Source organism: Thermobia domestica, chromosome 16, assembly GCF_964235325.1.
Source record: "Thermobia domestica chromosome 16, izTheDome1.hap1.1, whole genome shotgun sequence".
Taxonomy (NCBI): Eukaryota; Metazoa; Arthropoda; class Insecta; order Zygentoma; family Lepismatidae; genus Thermobia; species Thermobia domestica.
The window spans coordinates 156,708,318-156,728,277 of record NC_137469.1 but is presented as its reverse complement, the minus strand read 5'-3'; the positions used below and the strand labels follow the sequence as shown (position 1 = coordinate 156,728,277).

The window sequence follows — 19,960 nt, the reverse complement described above, 5'->3', positions numbered from 1 at the left end:
CGCAGACCAAACAATGGCGCGCGAATGAATGATATGATAATGGAGCACAGGAGAATCACGTTTGATGAACTCGAGAGAGAAACAGGTCTATCACGGGGTTCCCTCTACACTATCATTCATGAGGATTTGAAGCTGCACAAGGTGTGTGCACAATCGGTTCCTCATGACCTCACCGTTGCGCAGAAACAAAAGAGTGTAGAGATTTGCCAGTAGTTGATGCAACAGTACAGTGAAAGTCCGACCGAGTTCTTTGAGCGTCTGGCCACAGTCGACGAAACTTCGTTCCTCTACGAGACTCCAGAAAAGAAACGCCAGTCCATGGAATGGAGGCACACTGGAAGCCCTTGACCCAAGAAAGCATGGATGGGACTATTCGTGCGGAAGCAAAATTTCGACCGTTTTCTGGGATCAGAAAGGGATACTGCTGGTGGAATGGCTCCCTCCCAATACGTCCATCGACAGTGAGAGCTACTGCAGTTCACTGCATAGGCTCCGCCGACGCATCCAACACCGACAAGGAAAATTGAGCCGTGGCGTTCTTCTCCAACACGACAATGCACGGCCACATGTCAATCACCAGACAATTGCCACAGTTCATGAAGTACAGTTTAGTGTACTGCCGCATCCTTCATATTCGCCGGATCTGGCTCCTAGCGACTATGCTTTATTCGACACAATGAAAGAGGGCATGAGAGGTAAAAAGTTCAACACAAATTATTAACTCCACGTATTTGTCTGCCAGTGACAGAGAGATACCCCTAAAGAATGGTTTGCTACACAAATAAGGAAGCTTCCAGAACGGTGGCGAAGGTGCATAGATATTGCCGGGGAATACCTCTACAATAAACTGTAGTGGTTTGTTCAATAAATGGTTCCTGTGAAAACAAATTAATTGTAGTGCCAATCATTTCTGAACTCCCCAAGTATTATACCCAGCATCTGATTTGTTTTACTTAAAATGCTATATTGTAATAGTGATTTATTGAGAAAAATAAATATGATTTTTAAAATTTAATTGAATCTACATAACACTTCGTGATCTGAAGTTAAATATAGTTGTTGATGTGTTACTTATAATACAAATGTATTGTGATATGAAATTTAATTAAATCTATGCTTAAAGATACTAAAGTGCAACTAATGCTTAATTCCTTCCTGAATATCTTTAATTTACTTTACATGAGATAATAATTTTAAAACTCTCACCTGCGAAACAGTTTCAAGTTTATATATATATATATATATATATATATATATATATATATATATATATATATATATATATATATATATATATATATATAACAAATACTTTTAACGAACAATATGATGCAAATTTATATTTCTGTTTATTATCTAAGCTACGTCAATATAACTTTCAATGAATTTCGTACTTCATCTTGCTTGATATACTATGTATTCTGTAAATTGAATGCATGCACAGTATCTGCTCTATGCATTTCTAAGTAAGAATAACAAAAATACAGTTACCCCACTCAATTATTTCGTACTGAATCCCATGCAATGATCCATTTATTGGCTTCTTCGGTGGTATGAATGTGATGTTTAATGAGCTAGTATTAGTTGCATAGTAAATGATAGATTTGTTCTGGAAATCGTCTACTGACACACTTGTAGTTCTGTTTTCCGAAATTAGTTTTAAAGTTTCGTCTTTTAACAAGCTTGTATTGCTCAGGATCAGACGAATGTAGCTGCCATTCTTTCCCTGCAGAAAATGACTTGCTTCCTGATTTAAAATAAAAAAGAAAGATTTAGTTTGAATATAAAGTTTAGATGAAAACTTAAAATTCTCTTAAATATTTATATTTAACTACCTAATTAAGATGAATTATTTTCGTAATTCGCATCATCCATACTGGATTCTGGACTTTTTAAAAAAATACTTTATTGACAATTTAATTACAGTGACATTGGGCAGTTACAAAACTAATACAGAAGCAATGGGTTGAAAAAATATATAACAGAAAATTAGAAAAAAATTGAAAGAAAAAATTTAAAATAATGAATAAAGTAGAAACAATTGACAGTGATGAATAGTAAACAGAAGTGTTATGAAGGTAAGACAATCAAATTATTGCAAAGAGTTTATAGTCATTACATTGGGCTGTTATTCAGTCGAGACAAAACATGTTGGTTAAAATATAGATAACAATTTACAATTAAGAAAAGTGCATACTAGTTTATGAAGCTAAGACAACCAAATAGTTTGCAAAATGTATTTGTTTATACTGCACAGGAATTTTCTGCATGACCGTATTGACAGGAACTAAGTAACTCTCCCATATAATTGTTCATACGAAGCGCTAGGCATCGGGTTAAGATTATTAACCCACAAACGCCCAAGACCAGTTTTATTCGTTAGCAACTGCCTGGACAATACGGTGTTACATCGAAAACCTGAGAAGAAAACTGAACGAAATTCGTACAACAAGAGAACGGGTAGTGTGCCTGAAGTGGAACAACGGGGTTTTGGCTAAATGAATGATATAGCTCAGGTAACGTAGTGAAAAATAAAGCGAGTCACTGGTGGCACAAGGAGCGTTTGTGGGTTAAGTTTGCACATAGAAGACTGATCGGGCGATAATTATCAATAGACGTAGAGTTAGGCTTTTTAGGTATTAAAACAGTAATAACCGTAGAGAGAGATTCTTCTGCAGTCAAATTTTCTCGATATTCATTGAAGAGATCCATGAGAAAGGGGGCAAGAATATCAAAGAAACTAAGATAAAATTCTAATGGAAGAGAGTCATTCCAGTAGATTTACCACGTTTGCCTAATCTAATGGAGGTCTCAACTTTATCGTTGGTAAAGGGACTGTTTATATACTCTTGAGCATTAACATCTAGGATTGAAAGGATAAAGTCTAAAAGAGATTCATCCACATTCGTTACCTGAGGTGCAGAATACAGTTTTTTATAATGCTGAACAAATTGGGGAAGTACCTGCAAACTTTCATATAATTGGCCATCCTTGCCCTTAATGGACGAGATCAACTTTTGTTTGCCTCTGAGTCGTTCTTTTTGAATTTATGCAATGCTAGCCTGTTCCGTGTCATCGGCTGGGACAATCTTGCTTCGGACAAAAAAAAAACGAGCATTGGTTGTTTATGTAATAACAGTAGATGGGCTTTGATTTCTTGTATTTGAGGCCTGACCAGACGGCCTCGCATCTGTTCTTGCATTTATTCTTTGAGTAGGCGCGAGTAATAGTTGTATTGAGTATTATATGCTTGGTTTCTTTGGATACAATATTGCTTACTGATGGATCGAAATCTAGGTTTAACTCGGTTGTCCCAAAAGTACATAAGTTTACCCTGACAGCGTGATATTAACGGAAACAAGATTCTCCATTCCTCTCTAATTAAAAGCTGATATTCAGGGTTCATAACTATAGAAGTGTTAAAATACCAAAGGGGACTACTTCTCAAAAATTTTGACACTGGTAGGGTTATTCTCATAATAAGAGCATAGTGATCGCTAAAACAGACAGGCTCAAGGGTAACATCTCGTACTTGTGCAACCAGTGAGCGACTTATGTAAAAACGATCCAAGCGACTGGATGATTTTGACGTATGAAATGAGTGACCTGGGTCAGTGGGTCGAAAGTTGACTCCACACATCAATTAGATTATATGTGTCTACTATTCGCTGGCGTTCAGGAGAGAAGTTAAAGTTTGGAGTCTAGTCAATAGGCTTTAAAACGGAATTATAATCTCCACCTAATATACAAGGGTTGGTACCATTAAATAAAGCCTGTGCAAGGTCAGTGTTGAAGAAATCCTATCTCTCTCGCTTTTTGTGAGAACCAGACGGGACGTAAATATTACATAATTTGATATGTTGAAGCATCCCAACGGAGATTCTTTTATTTGGATGATCATTAACGGCCTTAAACTCTAGATCACTACGATAGATGATAGCTATACCTAGCCCATTCTGCGTAAAACAAGAACAGCATGCATCATTTGAAAGATAACCGTACTCTTGAAGGGCCACTTCTTGAGCGAACAACACATCAGTATCCCCTTTCTAATAATGTCTCTTAAAGCTTATTGTTTAACAGGAGATGTAACTCCATTTAAATTAATGGTAGCAAAACTAAAACTATACATAAAGATAAACAGAAACAAAAATAGAGTGAAGCGAAATGGTAAACACCGCATAAATTGTTGAAATAGAGACCACAATATAATAAGGGAGATAATTATAAGTCGTCTCCATCCGAGGTACCAGCTTTCAACTTTTTCGAAGTGTCCCGGTTTCGTGCACCTGAAACTTGGATAACATATGAAGTACGGTCTCTTTTAGAATTTTCGAAACTCCACTAACATGTGCCTTTAGTTTGGAAAGTTTACGTTTTTCGTATACAGAGGCACTGAGATCAGATTCACTGGCAGAGTCACTAGTAAGTGTGAGTACAATCCTGTCAAGGATGATGTTTGAGTTTGTTACCAAGTGCACGTCAGATTGATTATCTTGGTCCATGGGAGCACTCGGATCAACTTTTAAATCCTGAACTGACGGTCGGTCACCTACCTGAGCAAATTGTCCTTCCTGGATAATTTCCTGGGCCTTGGGATCAGGATTAGATGGGGGTACTGTAGTAGTTTCCAGAGCAGAAGCACCAGAGCGAGCAGAAATAAGCAGAGGAAATTCCGTGTAGTTACCAGTGTGAAAAGAATCTTTTTCATGAGAAGATTATGAGGTACACGAAACGGCGGCGGTTGAAAACTTCGAATTGTGGATTAACTTTGAATTGCGGACCTTTTTTGCGGTGGCATTCTTGAACAAAATGGTCCTGTGAATTGCACAATGCGCAAATTTGGATTTGTTCTGAGTAACTACAAAATAGCCACAAACCATACACTGTAATAAATGAAGGAATATTTTGTTTAACCTTCATGTTAATTAATTTACGTCCAGTACGGGTGACATACACATGGTCCGCAGAATACTGTTCGTCTAGGATTGACGGTATTTCTCCATATTGAGAAAAAACTCGAGTTAACTGTTGGTTACTAAGTTCCATGGGGCACAAAGACATTTTAACGACTGTAAAACTGTTGTTAGCGAGATCAATAGGAAGTAAATGTTCCTTGTCACTATCGGTGTATTTGACTTCACCATTAGTTGAAGAGAGAATTCGTTCACACAGCATCTTGTTGACTAGCTTAATATACAGTTGTTTCCTTATGTAATCCAGTTCTATGCTATGGATTTGATCAATTGTTCATTTGAATGTGTTTCGTATCCATTCATGTATAAAAATTGAAGTAGGCTTTTGACTTCTTGACCAAAATTGATACCTAAGGTATTCTCACTCAAGGAACTCATGTTGAATTTTCGTCGTACAGCGACCACAAAAATCACTCCGAAATCACTATAGTTACGGAGGCGATTAGTTACTCGTAGCCTTTAAAGAACTTTCAGTTACAAATCACTTGACAATTGCCAGGCTATTCGATGAATCTGCACATTTTGTGACCAATGTGAGAAACACGACAATGTTTTGCTTTTTCTGACTGATGGTGCTCCTTATACGAGGAAAGCTGGTAAAGCTCTTTCCATATGCTACCCTAACATGATTAATCGTGACATGTGTCGTACACGCCCTACATCGATTGTGAAAAAATCCGAACCCTTTATCCAAAAGTGGTCAAGTTAGTGTCAAACCGCAAACTAGAATTGAGCTTTTCAAAGAAACAAATCCCAATCTTTTACTTCCTATAACACCCGTAATCACGGGCTTACCTAGATTAATGCAGTACTATATTATGTGGATCATTTTGAAGCATTTGTATGTGTAGTAACTAAATTAAACCCAGACGACGGTTCATCCTTTTAGTAAGTGACAGTAGCTTGAAATATGACTTGGCTTTCATATCTCCCAATTTCGGTTTCTTGACTCACTCTATAAAAAAAACTAGAAACTGTGAGAAATTTATTAAGCACTTCGGGTAAAGAAGTAGAGTGCGTTGAAAGAAAGCTGAATGTTCTTTCTGCTTCGAAAGCTGAAGTCGAAAGAAAAAGAATTTAAGGATTTGTTTGAGGAAAACAGGATAAAACCCTATGTATTATATCTGAAGTATGGGAACGCCAAAACACAAGTGAAGTTGGTGTGAATATTTGCGATATACCCGTTTTCAAATACTCTACGTTAACATCGTGTGATGTAGAACGTTCCTTTTCTCAATATAAGGCAATATTCCGTGACATGGACAATTTGTTAGTTATTCACTGCAATGCGCATGGAATCTCGACATTTGATGAATAGGAGCTATTGGTGAGTAGCAGTATTTATTTTTCTTATGTTGGGCGTTTTCTCATACTTTTCCTTGTTATTTTTTGTTAAATATTTTTTTAATTTTTAGCAAATATTTTTCCGTTTTTTAGCACTTAAAAATAAATATTTTACAGCTTTTGAGCACATAAAAATCCGGGACCTAGTTATAACTTTTAAAAATATTCTACTTTTAATCTAGAATGTTAGTCTAATCCAGTGCCTTAAGTTATAAACCATATACATCTTTCTCTCTCTCTCTCTCTCTTGGTGCATGACGAACCTTCGTAAATGCATCTAAATAGCAGCACCTGATTCTAAACGTGCGTACTAAATAGTATCTGACTTCCAAATCCCTTCTTCAAATCTAAGTGCAGCCTTGATTGAAACGTATTGTTCTGCGATTGATTATACCTTTTTATACATTTATAAGTTACTGCTTACTTTCAATTGATTTCTTTTGACTCCCTCTTCCTAAAATTTGAAACGCGCACCTTAAGTTTTAATTAAAGAGAGGCGAAGTAAAGATTGAGAATTTGGAAGTCAAAAGTCCAAAATAAGAAGAAAGAATAAACTTTTAATTATATACTTCGTAAAAAGTGAAATGAAATGAAATGAAAGTTCTATGTCCTACAGTTATGCATTTTAGGCTAAAGGAGATGTTGGTTAACCCCTTTCTGCATGATTTTTTTCTTTTAGCGAAAAAAATAATCAGTATTGGAAATTTTCATATGGGAACTTGAAAAATGAATTAAAACTTGAATTTTAGATTTTTCACTTAATTCCGACGAGAAATTATTAAGTGCCATATATTACACACTTACAACTCACAAAGAACATGCCAGATGACACCAAAATCTCTTATTCATACACGTCAATATCTCACACAGCAGACAAAACAGTCATTTGATGCCTTTGATAAATCACCAAAAAAGCTAAAGTGAAAAAAGGGTATGTGCCATATATGGCACGGCATGTGGTAAGGAGTTAATGAAAATGAATGACCGTGAGAAAGTTTGTAGAATGACAATGGGGGAAGAAATTGAGAAATCCAGAATAAGTTCACGAATACAATGTTGTCCCCACAAACTTACATGACCTAGGATCGAACCATGGCCCTAGCACCAGGATTGAACATCAACTTGAAGTCTTTCCTTGAAAATTTTAAGTCTTTTTTTTGGACTTTTCCTTCTTAAAGTCAAGATTGAATGAAGAGATAAATTGATAATTGGTATTAGTGGAGGACATAAACTGTGTCACTATATTTCCAATTAATCTAATTACAAATACAACTAATGTCACCTGTAACTAAACATAGGAAAATATCGTGTTCATTTATGATAACAAACTTTTCATCACTAAGGACCATTATGCAAGTATTAAAATGTATTGTATTCCGGTGAATTACACAAAACTTCGTGCGTTTGAATTTAATTAACTATAAAGGGCTGAAATATAACTGATTGACCAGTTATTTCATTTAAAAAACCAGAACAGTTCATGAAAGAAGTCAGATCGGTAGAAATTACAATTTTATTGCTATAATTTATAGGAGAAAAAATTATCTGTCCTAATTGTGGTATCCGAGATATTAAGCAGGATTGTGCCCTCATTAAGCAAGTTTTCTGCCCTCATCTTCTAGCAATATACTTGTAATTTTTACAACTGTGACATCTCTCAAAAACTATACAGTGGTAATGGTTGCTAAACCAGAAAGATTTGAATATATGACTTACCTCTTGTTTAAAAATAATATAACCTCTGTCTGGAGGACACTCGTTTTCGTGACCTATTACACAAGAGTCAGGAGGAATCGTTGTAGATGGGATTGTCTGTTCCGTAGTTGTCTCACGGGTTACCGTTGATTGTGTAGAAGTACTGGTGGTTGGATTGGACTCTACCGTAATTGATGTTGACAATGAGGTTGATGTTTCAGTATTCGGAGAAGTTACAGCAGATGTTGTGCTTTGTGGGTTATCTTGTGTTGATTTTGAAGGTATGGTAGTTGCCTTTGTAACATTAGACAAGACGTTTGTTCCTGGTGATGACAAGTTTAGATTCTCCGGCACCACATACGGATGTACAGCGGTTGGGTAGTCATTCTGCTCTGTTTGTTCATCTAATACTCCGAAGTTTACGTCTTCTAAAACATCACGTGCAGATTCCGATACTCCTAGAAGTAAATAGTGAATAGAACAATTTAAGAATATTGTATTGTTACTAAGACTCAGGGGTGTATGCAGGGGGTTGGTCCTGGGGGCCCGGACCCCCCCGAAATTCCGATTTTTTTTTTTGTAAATGTAGTCTACTTTTAGAGGCAATTTTAAAAATGTTCATATAATTTAGCCTCAAATTGTATTTTGATCCCCCCACGAAACGCTTTAGAATCCTCCCGAAATAAATTCCTGCGTACGTCCCTGCTAAGACTCTTACCTTTCTTGCTTATTTTCTTTTTCAATAAGAAGCAACAATATGCGATTTTTTTTTTTCAAAGTAGGCAATTTAAAACCAACAAAATGCTAACAATTGAACTAATGTTTGTTTCCATTAAATCTCATATCTACAGCATAGAACTTAGTGAATTGTCCGACAATTGCGGCATCACAAACTGTGCACTCAACTACCTGGTCTCAGGATTTCTTTCAAAAACATCGTTTGGGGAGAGATGTATTTTCGGATCCGTGGAGAGAACGATTGGCATTACTTAGAGGCGTACTTATAAAGGCCTATAGGACTTGAGATTACCCTCCCCCCAAAATAAGCCAAACTTTTCTCCATCCGGTATTTAATACATAATATCATAATAAAACCAAGTTTATTGCTATTTTGTATTTAGCCTCCAACTCTGAAACAAAATCCTAAATATATCACTGGTGATACAGTTTTAAAATAATGAAGTTGACATAAGTTTTATTCACAGGATAGTCCACAAAATAATACAAGATGAAAAAAAACTGTAACATTGTTTATTGTTTCATTTCTCTTTATTTATTTTTTCTTAAAAAGAACGAAGAACATAGAAACGAATTCAAATTACTAAATAAATCTGTAAGTAGTAAATAATAAATCTCAATAAATAGTAAATAATTATAATACAACTACAACTACATCTGAGTGAAGCCTATATTTACTATGATTTTAAAACTGTACTATTGTTGTCTTTTTAATTCATTCTTGATTTCTCTAAATAAATAGCAGACAGCAAAGAAATTTGAGTTTGAACTAGGTCTACTGTGTAAAGCTTTTCAAAATAGCGCTTATTTCGAATTCATCCATCACAAAATTATTTGCAACTTATTAAACACAAAACTTATATGGTTGTCTACATTTTACTACAAATGTCTGATCATATTAAATTTAATATCAAGATAATTTATAGGAGGTCTATGTCAGATAATTAAATGTAATAAAAAACTTATTATTTTACTAATATGTAATATGTGATTTTACAATATGTAATGTAATACTAATATGTATTATGTTACATGCTGTAATAATTCTTGCAAAGGCATTCTCTATTTAAACCAAGTGAATTTTGCTTCATGTTTTAGATGCATACCGCTCAAAGAAAATGAATTCAAAATTCTTCAATGGGGACATTTTCTCGTTCAACAGAAATTTTCATGCAGTGGTCCAATGATGAACCTCCGATTTTCCACTCGGTATCATGAGTATCCGATATCAACTCCAATGAATTGATTTTTTAGTGATGTTATTATTGGATTGATTATGCTGAAAGACCTTTGAACGGTAGCCGTTGACACAGTTTGACAGTTAAAACTTTCATATACACTTTTTAGTCCTTCATAACAGCAGCGTCATTTCAGACTTCTCTTGAGGAGGGCAAGAGCACCACCGACATAAGATTTTCACGTTACGTACTAGTATATTACTATAAAATCCATTAAATTATATACATTCCTCAAACTCTCGGGGGGCAATTGCCCCCTCCTGCCCCCCTAAATGATACCCTGCTTCATAACCTGGAGTTGGGGGGAAAAGTTTCATGCCAACACCGACTAACTACATTTTTGACGAAATTGAAGTAGAAGGACATTTATATTGTGAACTGAAAGTTTATTATGCGAGAATGAACCAAGTCTGTAAATTCTTTAGTTTGCCAACAGATGGTGTAAGTTGTTATAACGAGTGCATTCCGGCATGATAAAATTTTCAGATCAGAACAGAAATGCCACTATCTCAATTTCGTCAAAAATGTAGTTAGTCCGTTTTCGCATTCACTCCCCCGTCACTAGTTGAAATTAGAACATAACTTAATGGTGACATACTGTTATTCACACTTTTTAGTCAAGAATTTGAAGGATTTTATATCTGTAAACTGACAAAGATATCTGACTCGTTTTAATCAACTGAATAGGACCAAACTTTTCAAAAGGAACGCTAGATTAAATTTATCACATTTCTGATTTGATTTCATCTTCAATTTAGCGTCCTTTCAGCAGCGAGGCTGTATGAGAAGTGGACATACTGCTTAACACGGGATCCGAACCACAGGAGCTCCACCGGGAATCGAACCCGGGTCTCCCACGCCATATGCACGTTGACTAACCACTTAGTCACGAGGAAGCTCCACTGTATCTTTGCTAAAGCTTCTGCCCATCTTACGTATTACAGCGTCCTAAATTTTAGAAATATTTCCAAACATTTTTCTTCTTCTATACGGTTTTGTTTTAGTTCACCAATCTTAGGTATCTTATTTCTAGAACTTTTTTCTGTTTTGTTGTTCTTCTTAGATTTTCGGAAATCCATTTCAAATATTACCTTCTACTTGAAATTAGTTACGGAAAAATTGATAACTGAGAACTCTGCTTATCAAACACATAACGGAGGATCCTCCGTTATCCGTGGAAGTATAAATCGAATGCCTTAAAGCGATAAGGTGCCAGATTGTATATACAAGTACGACAAGCCCTTTGGGGTCTCTACGAGGATATGAAGACGAGGTTAGAAGTGAGGCAAATTACTTGTCTGAAACACTTGAAGATTTTGATTTCTTGATATCCTAAATTGCATGGTACGGTGTTCTTTTTCATACCAAGATGGCAAGTAAAATTTTGCAACCAAAGTTATCAACTTATCTCAAGCCGTAATCGTTTTGAAATCCGTTCGCAAGTTTTTAACGGATTTTCGCGAAAATTTATTTGACACAAGCTTAGTGAAAGTCGAAGATTTACAAGTGGAAAGAAAGTTCAAAAAGTTCTCGAGTCTGAAGGAAGAAGATGCAGTTTGGATATGAAGCTGACGATCAACCACCTATTGACCCACAATAGCGTTTAAGAATTGAGATGTTCTATCCTTCTTGACATCGCCCGAACCACTGTAGAGCAAATGTTTGAACAACTCAAACGCAACACATTAAAAGTTGAATTTCCTTTTAAACTTGATGAACTTTCCAAGAGAGAAGACTTTATCCTTCTGTGCAAAAACCTAGATAACCTTTTGTCAGGTGATAAGCAAAAATCATAAGACACAGAGTTATGTGAGAAGCTGATTTCTATCAAAAGCCTCATGCCCAACGAAGCTATGTTTTAGCTAAACAATAGTTATCGTCTTGATTTATTGTTTCTTGATATATTTACTTTCCTGATGTTCACATGGAATAATTATGTTTTGATGCTAAATATTATACAGGGTGGTCCAAAAGTAGGTATACGCAACTGCATTGATCAAGTATAACATTCTAGTTTATGGGTTTATTTGCTTAGGCTGTAAGCTTAAGCGAAGCTTAAGATATAAGTTAAAACACATTAAGAACAAATAGTAAAGAAACTAAGTCTACCAGATGGATAACAATAAGAAATCATATAAAATGCTATACGATGTTGTGTACGTACTTTTGGGCCACTCTGTGTATATAAAACCAGGACGAGGACTGAGAGGGCTTGAGGCTTCTCAGAATTTTGTAAATATTAATATTATTCAATTCTTTTGGGGCGAAACAAATGTATTTTATAATTACGGTATATGTCAGAACCAAGGGCGCCGATTTCTCCGTAAATTGGGGTGGGTGCATTCAGATGCAGAAGGTATATATATAAGGATTTTAAGACAAATTGCATTCAAATTGTGTCAAATATTATATATTCATAAATACAATAGGGAGGCCCACATGAGATTAGGGGCGCGGGCCTCCCAGGATCCCCAGGATCAGCGCCCTTGGTCAGAAGAAGTTAATTTCCAATTTGTGAACAAGAAATATTGACTACTGTGTTGTGAATATAAAATAGAAAAACTAGTTTGTAATTACTGAACTTAAAATTATATATAGAAGACTATATATACACACAGATTGTTTCAAACAACACCGACGTTTGGGGGGTGATTCCTGATAAAAAGATAAGACAAAAAGACCAACTTGGGTGCATAAATGCTTCCTTTAGGAGTTATAGGTTACTGAAAACATAAAAAAAAAAGGAATAAAATGAATTTTTAAGATCCATAACTCCTAAATCATGGGACCTATCGTAATGGGATCAAGATTTCACTTATGAACTAATATGTGCACTATCCAAAAATACGTGTTTCAGAATCCTAAGATACTCACGCAACAATTTTTATAGTGGAAGTTTGGCTACGGCCATATAATTTGAAGTACTCACCAATTGCCTACATAAAAATTGTTGAGAAAATACTACAGGATTCTGAAACGGATTCTCACTGGAGTAGATTCGTAAATAAAAGTAAACAATCATGAATATTCATGAGTGTGTACTTTTCTGACATGGTAGCACTTGGTAATGCACGTTTTAAAAAATGGATACACCCTTTTACGCATACTAATGACACATAATGTATGCAGGTGCATCCGGAGGTAACATGACACATAATAAATGTTTCCGGTTAAAAGAAATGTTAATTGGACAAACAGAATACAGAAAAAACCTTTCGGAAATAAAATATGCAGATCACACACGTAGAACAAGGTAATTCATTAATATGCAGCACAAGTAACGCGACAGCTGCTGCTGGAGAATTTTCTAGAAATTTGGATCGTTGGTATGGGATATCACGTGATGGACGAAACATATTAAATAGCCAGTGTTTTTTAGTGAAAAGGAGTTATAGATTGGTTTTAAAGCATGGATTCACCGAACTCTTTGAATTTTAGTACAAGAGGTGAAAGTGATCTCGCAGAATCATCATCTTTGCCGGGGACAGAGGTTTTATCCCAACCGGTGGTGAGCCCGCACTTTCCGCCACTGGAAACAGAAGTTACCCCGTCTAAAGTGGATGTATTACCGGGAACAGAAGTTTCATCCCAACCGGTGGTGAACCCGCAACCTCCGCCACTGGAAACAGAAGTTTTCCCGTTACTTGATGTTGAAAACGAAATAGAAGAATATCCCCTACACCTTCACCAACAGTGAGTAATTCCCCGGTGGAGAATTGGGAGTTGGAAGAATTTTTGAATTTGCCATGTGAGTGTACTGTGGAACGTACATCATTGGATTGTATAAAAGACTGTATAATATACTGGAAACCAGACGATATTTGTATTTGTTTTGCTTGCGGGTTCGGAGACGGCAGTCAATGGACACATGATTGTTTGGTGTTGGATACGGAATCTCTTGAACGGAAAGCTATAGATGCTGTAACGAAATTTGAAGTTCGTGAAGAATTATTATCAATTTACAGAAAAAAGCATGGACAGCCTTTTGCGATGATATGGAATTTCATTGAACGTTTCCGAGATCTTGTGTGGGACTTTGAATACAGACCCATTCTATTAAAAATTTTACTAGAAAAAGATTATGGGAAATACGTGGACATATGTTAAATTGTGTATTGTTTGATTTCCTTTTATTAGTAATCATGTATTGTGATAGTGAGAATTGTGGACAAAACATTAGTGAAAATTGTGTGTTAGAAACGATAACTGTATACTTACGCTCAAATGGAATAAGTGGTATGCAGCATAATCCTGGAACTTTTCTTGAAAAGCACTTGTTGAATGATAAGACTTTAGTAGAACTCTTTGAAATTTTTCATGAACGGCATCGTGAAATTTCAATCACAAACTTTATGTTAAAAACTGGTGAATGTTTAAAAAATACTGAATTTATTGGACAACTTATTCCAGTTGTCATGGAACGTTCGTGTGAAATTTCAGTTTGCCATAAAATGTATATTGTAGACATACAGGGATTTAAGATTTCCCCGAATGAATTTGTGATACGTGAATTTTGTCTTACTGCGTGTGATGATACTTTAAATTTTCATTGTTTAGTAAAAGTACCATGTGAATTTAACGATTTACCAATAGGTTGCCAAAAACAAATCGATTGGCTTACAAACCACTTGCATGGCTTGTCATGGTCTAGTAAGACTGGCTATTTCGTATCACATATTCGGAATATTATGTATGATTTTTGTGCATTAGATGCAACTTTCCTTTGTAAAGGTGGGGAAAAATCCATTTGGATAAAGAAAATCTTTGCGTTAGCAAACGTTGTGGATCTGGAAAGAAAAGGTTGTACACCATTAGCAGAATTACAAGGTACCGTTTGTAATGAAATTTGTTCATTTCATAAGCAAGTAGAATCAAAATCGGCATGTGCATATCGAAATGCACAACAATTGAATTATTGGTGGAAAAATGAGCGATCCACAACCCTTACTAAGGGCATAGCAAGTTTAATGTTTTCATTGTAATCTTAAAACTATTGTAAGGAAGATATATTTTATGGAGAAATAAAAATATAAAAGTTTTAAAAAATTGGTATTTATTTATTTCTAAAAATCTACAAACATCTACTTTTTTTCTTTTTCATTATGTTTTCTACATGTTTTTTGACAAGCTTATCATTATTTTTTAATTTTTTATGATTAAACATTGCAATACATTTGTCAAATGAAACACCACGTATCATATAATACAGAAAATATAATACAAAATATCCACACATGATAGAATGATTATCTTGAACTTGTACAGTATTTACAAAATAGAGTTTACAATTCCTTTGTAGGAACTGTTGAATTAGTTTAGGCACACCCTGTGCCAGAGAATCAAAATAGTATCCATGTTTATTGTTATTGATATAGATCGCTACCCAATGGCTACCAGGTAAATCAGACTTGTCCAAATTAATAATCAGTCCTACAGGGTGTTGAACAAGTATAGGTAAACGATCAATGGGATAAATTCCAGTCACATTTGCACCGGTAATACAGTCCTTTAGTAACACTTGTAATAATTGATCACTATACATGTTTATTAGTCTATTTCATCCTTACTTTCCTCCTCTTGTTTTATTTTTGATGGAACATACGTTGCACTATTTGGATTTACGTATAAAACATAACCATAGACTTTTAAGTATTCGGCATATAATAAAGCTTCACGCACACAACACTTAAATTGTCCAAATCTATGTTTTAAATAAGCACAAGAGTAAACATGAAATCCCAAGGAAGACGCTTTTGGGCACTGTAAATCTTCTAAATTCACAACAGTCCGTTCCAATAGTTGCTGCAGATAGTCCTGACGTGTTTTACCATAAGTATACAAGGTACAGGTATTAGCACAATATTGTTTCAATATAGTAGGTAACAATGAGTAATCTACATCGCCATTGTACCAGTCAATACCATAATCATGTTGTACTAGATGTTTATTCGAAAGTATGAGCGGCACACGTAATTCATGTAATGGATATGGTGGTTTAAAAATCCAGCTTTGTACAAAGGGGATATCAGGATTTACAATTGCAAGTTCCTTAATAATAATATGATCATCATTATCGTTGAACGCGGAGAAGTGAACAATAACCCTCATGGCACTCAAATGACGAAATTTTACATTGTATGATCAGTATATACATTCCTGTCTTTATCGATTTGAATGAGAGAGTCAAATTGAGCGTACACAATACATGTAATGGAATTTTGTAGAGGTTGAGAAAATGATAATTTTAAATTGACAGGGGAATCACGTATGACATCCCACGTAGAATCATCTAATGTTCCTGTTGGAGATAGAATGAACGGGTACAAAGTGTATCCATGTCGAAATTCTTCACGGGAAATTGTATGTGAATGATCTTGATAATATATACCGGTACCGGAAAACAGAGTGGAATATGTTTGAACATATAAACCATTTTCAAAATTAGGAGTGAGGGGTGTCGGTGGAAATGATTTTGAACCAACTTGTAATTGCAGTTTGTTAACGTTAAAATGTTGAAATTCAAAAGGATTTACATGTGGTTGACCATTAAATGCAGCGTTTGATACAAAACCTATAACAACACCTTTTGGTACTTTACCCAAAAATAAATTATCGAGATTATATGAACTTACTTCTGCGGGAATGGTATAGGTACGAGTTTCAACACGAGTAAGAGGTATGCTGGCCGGAATGTGTTCCATGCCAGCATTGATTTGCATAGCTAAGTCGGCAGCAATATCTAGACGCCGCACGTGAAGTGTTACGTCTTCAAGTTTGACTTTATATGCTGTATTTTCAGCAGACATTAAACAAAACGTATCTTTTGTACGATGTAATTTTACACGTAAGCTTACTTTATTAGGAAGCATACATCCCACACCGGCAATATCAGCATGGATACGGCCATACATATCGAATGATGCACTATTTCTAACATACTGGGCACGATTTGTAAATCCAGTATTTGCATTACCTAATACATTAAATTGGTTTGCAGTATCTTTATACCATAATCCCCCAGTTAAATGGGTTCGAGCGGCATCACTACCATAATTTAATAATGTTTCGATATAAGCACGGTACGGATATGAACCAGATGATGAACTAATTAATTTATCGTTTAATAAAACATCAACTTGACTAAATAACGAATGAAGAAAATTATTTACAGGTGCAACAATATCCGCCGCAACTAAATTTGTATTATCGTTTTTTGTAATTTTACATTTTACATAGAGATACAAGTATGCAGTGTGAATAAAATCACCAGTTTCACCAGGTACAACAAATTCAATTGGTCCTTCTGACGATAAAGTAGAAACCGGACGATATTCAACAGTGGAAGATGACTCAATAGCAGTTTGAGTCATTGGAATAGTAAACAAATCAAGTTCACTTGTACAACATTCAGGACTACTTCCACTGAGTAAAGCCATGATTAACTAAATATATCACCGGAATATTTTCGATTACGTTTGACCGGAGGACCGAATTGTACAATAGCAGGAGCCTTACGTTTTCGTGGACGTCTCTTACCACTACCGGTTAACAACTGACTAAGTTTATTTGCAGCTTTAGTTTTTAATGTTTCTCCAGCTTCTTCTACGCGAGCACGAACAGATTCTTTAAATGGACGGTCTTCTAGTACATCACCTGCAACTTGTATTCCTGTTTGTAACGCTTGCCGGCCTACAGCTTTGGCACCTTGTTTTAATAAAGGCAATGCAAAACGAAATAAACCTTTAAAGAAACTACCAATCCCATGACCCCGTTGATAAACTGGACCTGAAAAGAAGGGAAGGCCACGTCCCCGCTGATAATACGTATGTTGCTTTTTCATTTTCCAGGAGAACGTTTAAAATGAAGTGTCACTGTCAATGTCCCGGAACGAAATGGTAAATTTCGTCCTGCGTGGTCCTTTAGTAGTATTTCAACACTGTTAAAGCAAAATTTAGAGAGTGGTATATAGTGAATATCTTGATATCGTAACGTTTGAACTTTTCCATAAGTCATATTGCCAACAGTTGCAATACGTAGTAAGGGAGCTTGCGTATCTCCCACCAACTGATATTCAATAAGATCAGTATACACAAAAATTTGAAAAGGATATCCAATATCTAAGTATGGTTGTTTAAATCCCTGTTTTTGAATAACGAGGTCATTTTTTTCATGAAAACCTAGTTGTATAGCCAAAGTAGGTGAAAGTGTTATAAATTCAACGTTTGGTTCAGAAGTAACATGAATAATATTGGAAGCGTTAAATCGTATAAATTCTGAAACTTTATTTAATTCTTCCAGTATGTGTTCAATGTTTGCATAATATCCAGGAGTAATTTTACTTTTCATAATTTCATGACCTTCTAATTTGTACCAAACGATATTTTCATCTTCGGTGACATTATGACACGTTAAAGGAATATGTATTTCACTTAATCCGACACACCAATCCGTATCTGTTAAACGTACAGTATTTTTCAAATTATTAATGAAATGGGTTGGACTATTTTTAGGATAAACGTCTGTACTTGCATTTGAAACCAGTGTAATGTAGAAACTGTCTTCGATGCTTTCAGAAATCATTTTCGTTTAAAGTGAAGTGTCAAGTTCGAAGTTCCAAAACGAAATGGTAAGTTTATACCGAGTTCATCTTTTAAGTTTACTTCTATCGTATCAAAATATTTCTTTTCAACTTTCACGTACTGCGGGTTATGAAATAAAATATTTTTGATTCGTCCATACCGCTCGTAAAATATACTAATTTTACGAAGTAAAGGTCCAATTTCTTCTTGTTGTTTTACAATATCCACACATACGTTAACTTCTGTTGGAATATTATAATCAAGGTTACAGGGATATTTTCCCTGAGGAGCCAGAAATTGTTCCCTATGTTGATCTTTTATATACACCACTGAATTATAAAAATTTGAATTTTCATTCATAAAACCGAGTATATGTTGTAAACCTTTTGTTATGTCTAGAATACACCGATCACGTGACCGGAAGGAATGTTGAATATACACTTGATTCTTAAAATAATTATATTTTATTATACGTACTTTTTCGGGAATTAGATTTAAGATGGCTTTAATGGATGCATAATATCCCTCTGTTACTTTAACAGGATATCGAATATATTCACCATCAATAAATGTATCGATTGTAATTTGTTCACTCGGACCAACATTATAAAAACTCCACGGTATATTAATTTGTGTTAAGCCCACAACCCACTCTCCGTCCGTTAAATCTATGGCCCTTGCAAGTTTTACTCGAAATGAGGATGTTGTATTATCAAAAAGTGTACTACTTGCATTGGAAGGTAACGTCACGTAAAAACCGTGTTTCAATGACGAATTCATTATGCAGACTGAATACTAGATACTCGAATCCACGAATTCATACTTTCTGGGTAGCCTAACCATTTTACGAAAACCCACCCCTTCTTACGTTGAAGAACTTTTTCAATTAAATAGGCCTTGTTTGACCTTAGAAATATTTTTTGTAATTCTTCAGCATAAAATATTCCTTTAATTTCATCACCATTCCAGTCTTTTAATTAATAAGTTACAGGATTTGATTTTATACATTTATCAACAAGAAATATTTCTCGAGACCAATTGGGCAAATATCCTTTTTCAAGCTTATGTTTATATTTAGTAATACGAACATAATCTCCTGCTTGAAATTTACAAGTTAATTTCTTCTTATGTACAGTCTTTCCGTACAGCGTATTCCACACTTGATTGATATTTGAATCATTTACTTCTGCGGGTGCCATTTTAATAGTTGAATGATAACTATGATTATAATTGTGTACAATTTGATCCAACACATCAATGTACCGATACGTATTTTCTGCAGTAAAATAACGATATATTTTACTTTTAATGGTACGAATTACTCTTTCTACTAACGCACATTTCATTTCCGAATGTACACTATAATGATTAATCCCAAAATCTTTAAACA

At 35.1% G+C, this 19,960-nt stretch overlaps 1 protein-coding gene across 1 annotated transcript in view; it reads right to left on the bottom strand.

The window, feature by feature from the left end:
- The window catches only part of LOC145672824 (uncharacterized), a 96,998-nt gene that overhangs the window by 63,210 nt on the left and 13,828 nt on the right, over nt 1–19,960 (bottom strand). The window contains exons 2-3 of the mRNA XM_081741973.1: nt 8,037–8,473; nt 1,492–1,747 (exon numbers count right to left, since the gene is read on the bottom strand). Coding sequence (XP_081598099.1) covers nt 1,492–1,747; nt 8,037–8,473 — 693 coding nt within the window. The remainder of the gene's footprint in view (nt 1–1,491; nt 1,748–8,036; nt 8,474–19,960) is intronic.